Source organism: Mercenaria mercenaria, chromosome 3 (assembly GCF_021730395.1).
Source record: "Mercenaria mercenaria strain notata chromosome 3, MADL_Memer_1, whole genome shotgun sequence".
Taxonomy (NCBI): domain Eukaryota; kingdom Metazoa; phylum Mollusca; class Bivalvia; order Venerida; family Veneridae; genus Mercenaria; species Mercenaria mercenaria.
The window spans coordinates 99,141,044-99,156,237 of NC_069363.1; the positions used below are offsets into that span (position 1 = coordinate 99,141,044).

Consider the following 15,194-nt stretch of genomic DNA (forward strand, 5'->3'; position numbering starts at 1 on the left):
TACTTTGATCTACTTCTGTCGCTGTTGTACGAAATATAGGGGGCCTCCGTGGCCGAGTGGTTAGAGTCGTTGACTTCAAACCATTTGCCCCTCATCGATGTGGGTTCGAAACCTCATTTGGGGCGTAGAATTCTTCACGTGAGGAAGCCATCCAACTGGCTTACGGAAGGTCGGTGGTTCTACCCAGGTGCCCGCTCGTGATGAAATTGTGCACAGAGGGGCACCTGGGGTCTTCCTCCACCATTAAAGCTGGAAAGTCGCCATATGACCTAAAATTGTGTCGGTGCGACAATAAACCCAACAAAATAAATAAATGTACGAAATATGATACTGGCAATGCATGAAAAGAGTACTTGAATTCGAGTTTTTGAACCCAGAAAATATTTTGGAAAGTTCTTGAATATTTGGAGGGAATAATTTGTATGAACCATTTGCTGCCGAATGTATGCTGCTGTAACATGTAAGGGGAGTTAGGTACACACTGTCACTACTCATACTGGGCATTGTTGTCCTGCTAGAAACTACTTTCGTCTTATTTAATCATATTCTGGCTATTGTTGATCTTTGATCTTGGGGCTGTTGTTTGACTAGACAGATCCTAAGAATGAACCGGGAAAGACATTGATATTTACAAATCGGCAAATTGAATTAAAGCAAATTATAGGCATGTTTGTAAGTTTGAAGTACAATATCCACATCTGAGAATAATTTTTATATTGGTTAAACTCTTGTTCGAAATTAGCCGAGTACAAATGCTTTGCCGTGTGACCATTCCCATTGTCTGAATGCACTTTTACACATCTATAACAATGATACTGTTATTTTCTTTATTAATCATAGATGAGTAACGTCTGTCACAAAAAAGTACAAGAGTGTTTATTGGACACAAAGAATTATGTTCTGGGTTTTTAAATGAAAATCCGCTTGCAGATGGGCAGACTTGCCATACCCTTGAATGCGCTTTTTTAAAAGCATGGGCTGTTAAAAACAATTTCATTGTAGTGGCTAATGGTGTTTCAGTAGCTGTAAGTTGTGATGGTGTCCAATTCTTCCTATCTGATAGCCATTCTGGTAACAGACAAGGCATGAGAGTGTGTTCTAGGTGTTGTTCCTTCTCTGTTTGAATTGTGTACTTTCTTTCGAAGCTTTTCATTGTATTTAGGGCTATATTCTGATGATATACAGTTTTACCTGCATTCATTTATATTTAGAAAAAGGGAAAAAGGTTCAGGTGTACTCAATTTCAAGTACAAATTCTTAGTGATTCTTAGAGAGGGATTTCTGGTTAACTTAATAAGGAAGAGTAAGAAAACTCTAGCAGAACTACCCTCAATAAGTCAGTCGAAAAAGCGAAATATTCATGACTTGACGAAAGGGAAGTCCTTGAGAAATTTTGAAAGTCGCCATATGACCTATCATGTGTCGGTGCGACGTTAAATCCAACCAAAAAAAAAAAAAAAAAAAAAAAAAAAAAAAAAAAATTGAGAAATTTTGCTGGTGCTCTGACTTTTGTTAGCTGTCTTAACGGTCACTGCAAGTGAATTCTGCCATGTTACAAATACAGCTGAAATGCACCGCCCCATCAGTACTCTCAGTGCTTTGATTTACTTCGGCCCTCACTCGGAGGTTGAATTCTTCTTGTGATTAAGCCATCCAGCTGGCTTACGGAAGGTCGATGGTTCTACCCAGGTGTCCGCCCGTGATGAAATAATACACGGAGGGGCACCTGGGGTCTTCCTCCACCATCAAAGCTGGAAAGTCGCCATATGACCTAAATTGTGTCTATGCAACTTTAAACCAAACAAAAAAATATTGATTTCATGAGGCCTGGGAAATTTAGTGGTGTTGTTCCTTTGCAAGTATTTCTTAGTAAAAATGTAAGAATTCTAAATGTTTTGCTGCTTATCATGCAAAAAAGAAAAATACGTTTGTGCAGAATGTCAGTATTGTCAGGAAAATAAACAATGTAAACTAATGCGTATTTTTGTACATTGCATATCATAGGAGAGTATTACATTGGCCTCTCGGATAGAGCAAACGAAGGCACGTTTGTATGGCTGACCGGAGCTGAGTTAAATTACAATGGAGGCTGGGAGGAGAATGAACCTAATGATGCAAATGGCAACGAAGACTGTGTACATTTTAATATGGCTTCAAATTTAAATGACCTTACATGTACAGAAGACCTGCGATATATATGTGAAAAACATGGTAAGTATAGATATGTTGTAGTATTTTGACGAATACTGGTACAAAACGCTAAGATCGAGTAAACATATTAATATAGCTCGGATAAAAATGCTAAATATTCCCTCGATACGAATGATACAATTTGTTTAACCTTTTTAAATCATCACGGGCACCTGCAAACCTGATGCCTCATATGCAGGTTTAAGCATAACATGCACCCCTCTGTTTCGAAGTACTAGTAGTTGTCAGTTAGATGTGGAGAACAGTATAATAGGGAAATGAAGAAAACCGGTAATTTGATTTTTGGGAAAATCGACAAAAGCACAACTATCATATCCTGAGAAATAAAAACGCAACATTGATTGATGGCAAATATTTCATTCTTGCAACTTTGTATGCAACTGTTTTTATATGCAGTTATCATCTTTAGCTCGGCTTTACGTATATCACACCCTATAGGCTATAAACGACTGTACTCCCCCTCTTCCTCTTGCGAGTGATCAAAACAATAAACTGACAGCTAAAAATTGAAAAAACAACATTTTAAAGTGACAGATTTGCTTTGAAGGTATGTATATTTACATTTTATTGGAAGCTGAGCATGATTTGTTTCTGTATATAATATGTTAGTCTGATTACAGGTAGAATTATAGCAAAAACTCGATTGATCACTGATTTTGTCCAGAAATTGTACATTGTCGGCGTCAAAAGTACATATTGTCCTGCTTGAAGAATGACCTACATGTAAATTCCACTGTTTCATGGATAAAGAAACAATACTAGTTTAGTAAAATAAAATAAAATCATTGATAAATTCTCCAAATTGTCTATAACCGTCAGTGAAAGAAGATTCGGTGTTATTTCGTGACTGTATGCATGCTTGCTTAAGTACTGTTCAAGTGCTTGCGAGTTTCGTAAAAAGACTGTATGCCTGTTTGTGAGTGACATATCGGCGTTCCCTATGCTCCTGTAGTATTTCTTCATAATAATAACCCGCAAACAAAGTTTGAAGGAGGGTGGTATAAAGCAGTCATCATGCGGTCTGTCTGTTCGGTCTGTTTGTATATGTGTCCTCATATATTTGGTCGTGCAATTACTTCAATGCTATTACACCTACATCTCTCAAAGTTTACATACAAACATCGGCCATATGTAGGTAATGTCCATCTTATTATTTTCCTTTCTTTTTAAAGTGACACTTAAAGGTGAAACATGGTCTGTTTTCGTGTCAGTGCCATAAAAAACAAAGACAAATAACGTTTTTATGTATTAAGGGATTTTGAAATAACTTGGCACAAAAGTTCACCATTTTGAGACCACAATGAGACGATGTGTCGCACACAAGACTACAATTTCTAGAATTTTAAACCACTGAAACCGATATATAATCGCAACTACAACCAATAAGGTTCGAAAATATGAACAGTAAATGGGGTGATTTATAGTGAAACGGCGCCAGATTGAATCCACTAATCCTTTGCAGATCGCTTTCTTGACAGCGTCGCACATTAAACAGCTCTATTTTAGTTTCGTCTTTGTATTTGCCATAAACACACGAACTTTAGCATGAAGCTTGTCTTATTTTACTGAAAATATATTCTGCGAATGAAATAAGTCCCCATTTTGCAAGCAGAATTGCTTAGAGGAAAAAATGAGGGTTTATTAGCTCACCTGAGCAAGAAGTGCTCAAGGAGAGCTTTTGTGATTACCCTGTCTCTGTCGTCCGTCGACGTCGTCCTTCGTCAACAATTTGACTGTTAACACTGAGAGGTTACACTTTCGGTCCAATCTTAATGAAACTTGGTCAGAATGTTACCCTCAATAGAATCTTGGACGAGTTCGATATTGGATCATTTGGGCTCAAAAACTAGGTCAGTAGGTCAAATCAACGGAACAGCTAGTTAACACTCTAGAGGCCACATTTGTGACAATTTATTAATGAAACTTTTTTTCAGAATGCTACTATACTTTGTGGTAATATACCTACATGTATTAAGTTTCATTTACAAGTGTTACTGTTACCAGTTTTGACTTACTTTTATAGATATTCACATTTAAAGTAGGTGGGGTAATCTGACTTGTGACCAGCCAGGAACACAATTTCTGTTATTTTTTTAAAAATGGTTCTAACTTTTTACCTGAAACTTTCATGATAATATAACTATGCAATGGACATTCACACAACATGATACATTTTAAATTGTACTGAATACTTTTTTCATCACAGAGCCACAAAGTGGTCTAATCAAATTTACTGATTTTCAATGGACGAACTTTACCAAAAAGCTAAAACATTTTTTATTAGTTGAGATATTAAGGTGTTATTTTCAGCAGATATTGTAAACTAAATAAACATTAAAATGGCAGTATATCAGTACACTCTGATTAATATTGGAAGAGTGGTACACTCTCCAACTGGGAAAAAGTGGGTTGGGTAAATAAATATACGAAGCAACACTACAAAAATTGTGCAGTTGTTAAGAAATGGCCTCAACATACAACGTGTAACATGATATTCAAAACATGATGTAATCTTAGAATAATGACATATTTATTACTCACACTGTTATCATTACATTCATTGAGTTCATTGATTTGTTGCATATATATATATATATATATATATATATATATATATATGACTGAATAGCGAAATCTAGTAGATTTCGCGAAATCTAATCAAATTAGCGTTACATTTGGGTTTATATTGACATCTTCAGAAATTTTGATTGTTAATGATAACAACGATTGACATCTGAAATAGTCAATCAACTTCTATAATTTCAAAAGTTTGAAAATAATCAAAACAGTTAGCTGCTCTATTTTACTGTGGCGTCAGAATGGAATGACATTATATGTAAGTACAGATACATGAGCGGCACTATGAGAAAACCAACATAGCGCACTTGCGACCAGCATAGATCCAGACCAGCCTGCGCATCCGCGCAGTCTGGTCAGGATCCATGCTGTTCGCTAACGATTTCTCTAATTGCAATAGGCTTTGAAAGAGAACAGCATGGATCCTGACCAGACCACGGATGCAAATGCACTATGTTGGTTTTCTCATGGTGCGGCTCATATTATAGTATTTTGATGAATACTGATGCAAATAGACTTAAGATTGAGTAAATATATTGCTGTAGCTCTCATAATAAATTTAATGATAGTATCGTGCGTGATATATGTGAAAAACATAGTAAGTACTGATATATTATAGGATTTTGACGAATGCTTGTGCAGATAGTCTAAGATTTAGTAAATATGTTTCTATATCCCGGATAATAATTGCTCAATTTTCTCTCGACCAGACAATATTAGATAAAAATGATGTAAATGCTCTACCTTTAAGGTAAGTATGGTAAGTGTTTTACGTCATGGTCACCTGTAAATTAGTTTCTAGTACATCCTACACCGGTCACTGGTTAAGGAGTTGTCAATTAGTTGTAAAGCACAGGTTGATAGGGAAATAAAGAAAACCGGTAGCTTGACTGTTGTGAATAAAATACTGTGAAAATCGACAGAAGTAGAACAAGTTTTTTTGAGAGATGGTATCTAAATCATCTTGAGGAGTCTTTAATATTTTATTTACAAACAGAAAACTTCGTCTTCAGTTCTAATTTTCGATGAATTTATTCGTCTATTTACTTCTGTTGCACTTGTTTTATCACCTTCTATCAGATGCAATAGATAAATATACCAGGATAGCAGAGATGTATTTTGAATTATAGATCATTGCAATCAAAGTGAGGGTGTAAGGTTTGTGTTGTTATAAAATAGTAGTAACAAACTGTAACTGTAACCCGACGTGTTAATAACAGACAGGTATTTATATTGTAGCTGCAAAGTTCTTGTTCTGTAAAACAGTAACATTATAGAATGTAACCTAACCCGATTTTTGTACCCCCCGACAACAAAGTTGTAAGGGGGGCGGGGTATACTGGTTTCGGGTTGTCTGTCTGTCTGTCTGTCTGTCTGTCCGTCTGTCTGTCTGTCCGTAGACACAATCTTGTGCGCACCATCTCTCCTTATCCCCTTGACAGAATTTAATGAAACTTCACACAAGTGATCAGTACCAACAGTAGTTGTGAATGGGGCATGTTAGGTTCTTTTAGAAAAAAAATTTGCAGAGTTATGGGACTTTGTTTTTTGTTACTATACTATATACATAGACACAATCTTGTGCGCACCATCTCTCCTCATCCCCTTGACACAATTTAATGAAACTTCACACAAGTGATCAGTACCAACAGTAGTTGTGCATGGGGCATGTTAGGTTCTTTTAGAAAAAAAATGCAGAGTTATGGGACTTTGTTTTTTTGAAACTATACTATATACATAGACACAATCTTTTGCGCACCATCTCTCCTCATCCCCCTGACACAATTTAATGAAACTTCACACAAGTGATCAGTAACTACAGTAGTTGTGCATAGGGCATGTTAGGTTCTTTCAGAAAAAAAATTGCAGAGTTATGGGACTTTGTTTTTTTGTTACTATACTATATACATAGACAGAATCTTGTGCGCACCATCTCTCCTCATCCCCTTGACACAATTTAAAAAAACTTCACACAAGTGATCAGTAACAACAGTGGTTGTGCATGGGGCATGTTAGGTTCTTTCAGCGACAAAAATTGCAGAGTTATGGGAATTTGTTTCTTGTTAACATACTATGTACATACAGTCTGCATATGCAGTCTTGTGCGTGCCTAATCTACCAAACCCTTGCACACAATTTAATGAAACTTCACACAAGTGATCAGTACCAACCCTAGTTGTGCATGGTGCATGTTACATTCTTTTAGATAAATATTCTGCATAGTTATGGGACTTTGTTTTTTGTTACTATACTATATACATACAGTCTATATACATACAGTCCACATAATTATGCAATCTTGTATGCGTCAAATTGCAATGTACTGTGTCAGTGCATGCGGGGGTACATTCATCACCTTTAGTGATAGCTCTAGTTGATACAGGTGTAGTGTAATGTTGCTTTGTTGCAGATCACTATGATACAGGTGTTATGTAATGTAATGTTGCTTTGTTGCAGATTTCTGTGATACAGGTGTAATTGTACCCCCCGACAACAAAGTTGTAAGGGGGGTATACTGGTTTCAGGTTGTCTGTCTGTCTGTCTGTCTGTCCGTCTGTCCGTAGACGCAATCTTGTGCGCACCATCTCTCCTTATCCCCTTGACAGAATTTAATGAAACTTCGCACAAGTGATCAGTACCAACAGTAGTTGTGCATGGGGCATGTTAGGTTCTTTTAGAAAAAAAATTGCAGAGTTATGGGACTTTGTTTTTTTTGTTACTATACTATATACATAGACACAATCTTGTGCGCACCATCTCTCCTCATCCCCTTGACACAATTTAATGAAACTTCACACAAGTGATCAGTAACAACAGTAATTGTGCATGGGGCATGTTAGGTTCTTTCAGAAAAAAAATTTGCAGAGTTATGGGACTTTGTTTTTTTTGAAACTATACTATATACATAGACACAATCTTGTGCGCACCATCTCTCCTTATCCCCTTAACACAATTTAATGAAACTTCACACAAGTGATCAGTAACAACAGTAGTTGTGCATGGGGCATGTTAGGTTCTTTCAGCGACAACAATTGCAGAGTTATGGGACTTTGTTTCTTGTTAACATACTATGTACATACAGTCTGCATATGCAATCTTGTGCGTGCCTAATCTACCAAACCCTTACACACAATTTAATGAAACTTCACACAAGTGTTCAGTACCAACCCTAGTTGTGCATGGTGCATGTTACATTCTTTTAGATATATATTCTGCATAGTTATGGGACTTTGTTTTTTGTTACTATACTGTATACATACAGTCTATATACATACAGTCCACATAATTATGCAATCTTGTATGCGTCAAATTGCAATGTACTGTGTCAGTGCATGCGGGGGGTACATTCATCACCTTTAGTGATAGCTCTAGTTTAATGTTGCTTTGCTGCAGATCACTGTGATACAGGTGTTATGTAATGTAATGTTGCTTTGTTGCAGATTTCTGTGATACAGGTGATAATGTAATGTTGCTTTGTTGCAGATTTCTGTGATACAGGTGTAATGTAATGTAGCTTTGTTGCAGATTTCTGTGATACAGGTGATAATGTAACGTAGCTTTGTTTCAGATCACTGTGGTACAGGTGAAATGTTATGCTTCTTTGTTGCAAATCACTGTGATACAGGTGTAATGTAACGTAGCTTTGTTTCAGATCACTGTGATACAGGTGTAATGTAATGTTGCTTTGTTGCAGATTTCTGTGATACAGGTGATAATGTAATGTTGCTTTGTTGCAGATCACTGTGATACAGGTGTAATGTAATGTAGCTTTGTTGCAGATTTCTGTGATACAGGTGATAATGTAATGTAGCTTTGTTTCAGATCACTGTGGTACAGGTGAAATGTTATGCTTCTTTGTTGCAAATCACTGTGATACAGGTGTAATGTAACGTAGCTTTGTTTCAGATCACTGTGATACAGGTGTAATGTAATGTAGCTTTGTTTCAGATCACTTGTAGACTTGCCAAAAGCCCTCTTTACACAAGGGAAACAATCTGTTTATAGAATGAAATTGTCGAGTGAACACCGTTAGTCAATCCTAATCCTGTCTATGTTATATCAATGCCATGGAAAAGTAATCTATCTATGTTACATGCTATACAAAATGTCACACTTTCCCTAGGCCATTAAATCATTTGATCTTTACATATTTTTCTTTTCAAAGTGCTGACCGTTGCAGTAATTATGCATGATGTTTTTATGCCTAGAGGTAAAAAGTGCAAGGTTTGTATGAAATACTATGTACACCTAAGCCTACAATAAAGTTTTAAGAGCATGGTTGTCTCCATTTTTTTCAAATATTTTACCGGAGATCATACGCATATATCTAAAATAGACTGCGCCTACTTGAAGTTTGTATTTAAAGTTCAAATACCTAGATCAGCCTTGTTTCATATTACTATTATACAGGTGTTATGTAATGTTATGTAGCTTTATTTCAGATAACTGTGATACAGGTGTTATGTAATGTAGCTTTATTGCAGATAACTGTGATACAGGTGTTATGTAATGCATATCTCTGTGATATAGATGTAATGTAATATTGCTTTGTTGCAGATAACTCTAATGTAGATGTAATGAAATGCTGCTTTGTTACAGATCACTGTAATGTAGTTGTAATGTAATGACACTTGTTGCAGATCACTGTGATATAGGTGAAATGTAATGTAGCTTTGTTGCAGATTACTGTGATACCGGTGTAATGTTACGTAGCTTTGCTGCAAATCACTGTGATATAGGTGTAATGTTATGTAGCTTTGTTATACCCCCACAAAACGAAGTTTGGGGAGGGGGTGGGGGTGGGGGAGGGGGGGCGGTATATAGGAATGAGCTTGTCGGTCGGTCGGTCGGTCGGTCCTTTGGTTTTGCATGGTTTCCGGATGATAACTCATGTAAGGCTTGACCGATTTAAATAATATTTGGTACACAGGTGTAACATCAAAAACTACAGGTCAAGTTTGAATTTGGAGTCAGTAGGTCAAAGGTTAAGGTCACAGTGACCCTGAACAGTTAAACGGTTTCCGGATGATAACTTGAGAACGCTTGGGCCTAGGATCATAAATTTTGGTACACAGGTGTAACATCATGAAATGCAGGTCATGTTCGACTTTGAGGTCTGTAGGTCAAAGGTCAAGGTCACAGTGACTCGGAACAGTTAAATGGTTTCCGGATGATAACTTGAGAACGCTTGGGCCTAGGATTATAAATTTTGGTACACAGGTGTAACATCATGAAATGCAGGTCAAGTTTGACTTTAAGATTTGTAGGTCAAAGGTCAAGGTCACAGTGACTCGGAACAGTTAAATGGTTTCCGGGTGATAACTTAAGAACGCTTCGGCCTAGGATCATAAATTTTGGTACACAGGTGTAACTTCATGAAATGCAGGTCAAGGTCGACTTTGAGATCTGTAGCTCAAAGGTCAAGGTCACAGTGACTCGGAACAGTTAAATGGTTTCCGGATGATAACTTGAGAACGCTTTGGCCTAGGACCATAAATTTTTGCACATAGGTGTAACATCATGAAATACAGGTCAAGTTCTACTTTGAGGTCAGTAGGTCAAAAGTCAAGGTTACAGTGACTTGGAACAGTTTAACGGTTTCCGGATGATAACTTGAGAATGCTTGGGCCTAGGATCATGAAAATCACTCTGAGAATACCGGACCGGAGTTTATTGAGTTTTGCACAGATGTTCAGTGAGTGTACTATCAGTTTAGAATCATGCCTATTTTTCACTATAGCTGATAAAAGCACAAGTCATTTCACTTTCTATATCAGTTTTGCCCATTTCTTTCATGTTTTTATATCAAACGCTTAAAATAAATACGATAAAAGCTCATGTACTCATCATTTAGCCTAGGAAAATGTGACAGCTGGGAAGATAGATGTAAACTCGTTTACTATTCACTTTTAAGTTAGATCATGTGATATTTCTTTTACACATCAACATTCTAAAATTGAAGGTTTACTTTTTGTGTTTTATGTTTTCAGATATTGATGACTGTAGCCCTAATCCGTGTTTGAATGGTGGTTCATGTATAGACGGGATTAACGAGTATACATGCGCATGTGCTGCTGGATTCACTGGAGAAAAGTGTACAACGAGTATGCATTCGAATAATATTGTTTTAGTCTCCTTCATCAAGAACATTTCAACAATTTGTAGAAAACGATCAATTCAGCAAGGCGTAACATGTATACACAACAACGTTTAATGTCAAGCTATTGAAATGACCATATGTTAGTGTTGAGGACATATGTTATTTTTCTTATACACCAACATTCTAAAAAATAAACAATTAATTTTCGACGTTTCATGTTTTCAGATATCGATGATTGTAGCCCTAATCCGTGTTTGAATGCTGGTATATGTACAGACGGGGTTAACCATTATACATGCGCATGTGCTGCTGGATTCACTGGAGAAAATTGTACAACAAGTATGCACTCGAACGTCACTGGTTTTAGTTTTCGTATGTAGCAGATTTTGTAGAAAACAGCAAGAATAGAGATATGTATTGATACAGAAATGCTTGTACTGGTTAAGCTATAGTTACATCCAAATAATGCCGAATAGCTAATTGACTGAACGTAAATATACGAACATTGCCGAATGTTATACAGGTTAACCACCTTGAATGCATTTATTATTCCTGTTTCAAAGCAACTCTCTGAATGTCAAGCAATGACTTGCTTCATATATTTTTTATTTTTCAATGATTGTAGTTTACCTGTACAGACGGGATTTAACGCTTCTACATGGACTCAGCTGCCGTCACTGGAAGCAACTGTACAACGTGTTTGTATCCGATCAGTTTCAGCATGAAATAAACTGTTTATGTAAATGTTAATCTATCATGGAATAATTGAAACTATTGAAAAAACTACGTTTACTTAAGTGTAAAAGTGTATTTTATCATGTTTTCAGATATCGATGATTGTAGTTCTCACCCATGCTTGAATGGGGGTACATGTATAGATGGGATCAATGCTTATACATGTACATGTGCACCTGGCTTCACTGGAGACAACTGTACAACAAGTATGCATTCGATAAATTTTGTTTCAGTCTCCTTCACCAAGAACATTTCAACCATTTGTAGAAAACAATCATTTATGCAAGTAGATATATGTATACTCAATAACGCCCCCTGCCCCTCCCCCATTTTGAGAGTGGGGAGCTAGTATATGGTTCGGCCGCCCAAGTTTTGATCCCAAAAACTGATTTTTCTCTGTAAAAGTAGATAAAGGAAATAAGTCAATTTCGGAGAGCATTTAGATGTACTGATGTGGATTTGATGAGATGTCTGTTGGGTTTTTGTGCCCCCGCCCCATTAGTGGTGGGGGCATATAGATTTGGTCTTATCCGTGCGTCTGTCCGTCCGGCTCCGGCTCCGGCTCCGGCTCTGCCCCCTATTTTCAGAGTTATGGCCCTTGAAATAGTCAAAACTGCACATTTTTTTCCTTGTGACACGCCTAGCTCAAAAAGCATTTGATATAGATTCATGAAACCTTGCATGAGTCATAATCATGACATGAACTTGCGCACCTCAAATTTTTCATTTGGGTCCGCCCCTATTTTCAGAGTAATGGCCCCTGAAATAGTCAAAAAAGCACAATTTCACCTTGTGACACGCCTAGCTCAAAAAGTATTTGATAGAGATTCATGAAACCTTGCATGAGTCTTAATCATGATATGAACTTGCGCACCTCTAATTTTTCATTTGGGTCCGCCCCCTATTTTCAGAGTTATGGTCCCTGAAATAGTCAAAAATGCACATTTTCACCTTGTGACATGCCTAGCTTAAAAAGTATTTGACGTAGATTCATGAAACCTTGCATGAGTCTTTATCATGATATGAACTTGCGCACCTTCTATTTTTCATTTGTGTCCGCCCCCTGTTTTTAGAATTATGGCTCCTGAAATAGTCAAAAATGTACATTTTCACCTTGTGACGCACCTAGCTCAAAAAGTATTTAATATAAATGGTTGAAAACTTGCATAAGTCTTTATCATGATATAAACTTGCACATCACTAATTTTTTTGGCTGGCTTCACCCCCTATTTTTAAAGTTATGGCCCATGAAATAGTAAAAAATGCACTTTTTACCGAATTACGTGCCTAACTTAAAAAGTATTAGATGTAACGAAATTCAGGAAACCTTGCTGGAGTTTTTATCGTGATGTGACCTTGCACACTTGGCATTCTTCTTGAGATTCTTAGCTATTAATACAGAGTTATGGCCCTTGAAATAGCCGAAATCACAGTGTACAGACTCTCTGTACGGCCAAACGGAAGTCGCCAATAACTAGGCGTTCACTTTCGTTTTTCAAATTTTTGGAAGCTGTCGGTAGTGAGTATTTTTATGTTTTTCTGTGGCTATTTGAAATAAATATTCTTGTTGTATACATTTTTCAATGTATGATAAATGTCTCTGCAACAAAATGCCGTTAAATAGACATTAACACATGAAATTAAAACGTATTTACACCCAAAACCCAGCATGTCAAAGCAAAAGACGATGCATTCAGGCTAAAAATGCCTATTTAGGAACTGCGTGTGAAATACGTGTCTGAACCGCTTCTGAATGTTAAATTATAAATCCATGCAAATGAGTTTATACCTACAAATATGAATTTACAATCCTGAATAGTTTAAATATTGTTTAATTCAACATGCATCTGAATTATGTATTGACCGCCTAGTCGCAAAACTTTATATAAAACTGTTCCACTATTCGCCAAAACACTGTACGCCTGTTCAATAAAGAAGTGACGAAGTGTTTGGGCTTGTAGGAGCCTATACACTGTGCTTATTGAATTTATAAATATAAGTTTTGTATTGTATTTTACTTTCGACAGTGAAACAGTATTTTATTGGTCTGTTTCACCAACGATGCTCTTGTCTTGGACAAGAAATAGAACCTGTATACGAGTTTCCGTTAACATACGAGAAAAATATATATTTATTCCGCTCAGCTTGACAGGACACTTTGTTTTGTTTTTTTTCTTTGTATTTTTAGCTCGACTATTCGGGGAATAGCGGTGCTGTTCTACTCGCCGCTCCGGCTTCGGTTAAAGTTAAGTTTTTCCGACAACCTTTTTTCTGTCACATCTTTTTATCCCCCGCCGATGAAATCGGGAGGGGGGTATTGAAATGGCGTTGTCCGTCCGTCAGTCCGTCCGTCAGTCCGTCAGTCCGTCCGTCCGTCCGTCCGCAGCCATTTCTCAGTAACTACTTGGTAGAATTTCATGAAACTTGAAATAAACATGAACCAACATACTGCGATGATGCCCGTCAAGTTTTTTTTTTGATTGGTCAATTTCCCTCAGAGTTATTGCCCTTGATTTAATAAAAAATGTCCGTCTGCAGCTATTTCTCAGTAACTAACAGGTAGAATTTCATCAAATTTGAAGTAGACATGAACCAAGATACTGTGCTGATGCCCGTCAAGTTTTTTTTTTTTGATAGGTCAATTTCCGTCAGAGTTATTGCACTTGATTTAATGAAAAATGTCCGTCTGCAGCCATTTCTCAGTAACTAGCAGGTAGAATTTCATCAAACTTGAAACAGACATGAACCAAGATACTGCGACGATGCCCTTCAAGGTTTTTTTCGATTGGTCAATTTTCCATATAGTTATTGCCCTTTAATTGTTTAAAAATCCACAGATCTGTACATAACAAACCAACCAATTGGAAGAATTTCATTAAACTTCTTTCATTCTTTTCCATGACCATTTATTATAAACATGTGATGTTGTGTACCTACACCTGGTCACCACCTTACCTTGGTCCCCCCCCCCCCCACCCACCCACCCCCCACCATTTTTTTTTTTTTTTTTTTTTTTTGTTCATTTTTCATTTTCTATCAATATTTATAATCAACATGTAAACTGTTGTGTCCTCACACCCCCCCCCCCAGCCCCACCCAAACAAACCATTCATTTTCTTTTAATTTGATTTTGACTAATGAAATTATTTGCTTCTTGGTAACATTCTTAACTTTTTGCTGGATATATTTTTTTGCCGTTCCTCAACTCTGACCCTTTCGGCGGGGGATTCCAATTCATCGAATTTGCTTGTTTTTTTTACTTTTGCTTATACCTTACTGTAACTTCACATAAACATTGTGCAAACGAAGCTTTTTTATGCAGGGACTGCCCATTATATCCAAGGTGAAGGTCACTCAAGGTGTTATACTTGAAATTATTTTTTGAATTTAAGCTCCGCCAACAGACAAACGCGCTGTCTACATGGAAACTTTGTACAATCAAAGTGTCCAAAATGAGTCCGCTCATCTATCTTCCGAAGACGGTGGTTAGTTATACGTGTAGAACAACTGATGTAAACGTTAGGAGCCAGGTCATTTTCAGTTTATTCTGTAGCGATTACTGCAATAATTA

At 36.9% G+C, this 15,194-nt stretch overlaps 1 protein-coding gene across 1 annotated transcript in view; it reads left to right on the plus strand.

Annotated features, from left to right (window-relative positions):
• The window catches only part of LOC123523883 (E-selectin-like), a 46,540-nt gene that overhangs the window by 9,372 nt on the left and 21,974 nt on the right, over positions 1-15,194 (plus strand). The window contains exons 5-8 of the mRNA XM_053539444.1: positions 2,005-2,211; positions 10,779-10,892; positions 11,114-11,227; positions 11,716-11,829. Coding sequence (XP_053395419.1) covers positions 2,005-2,211; positions 10,779-10,892; positions 11,114-11,227; positions 11,716-11,829 — 549 coding nt within the window. The remainder of the gene's footprint in view (positions 1-2,004; positions 2,212-10,778; positions 10,893-11,113; positions 11,228-11,715; positions 11,830-15,194) is intronic.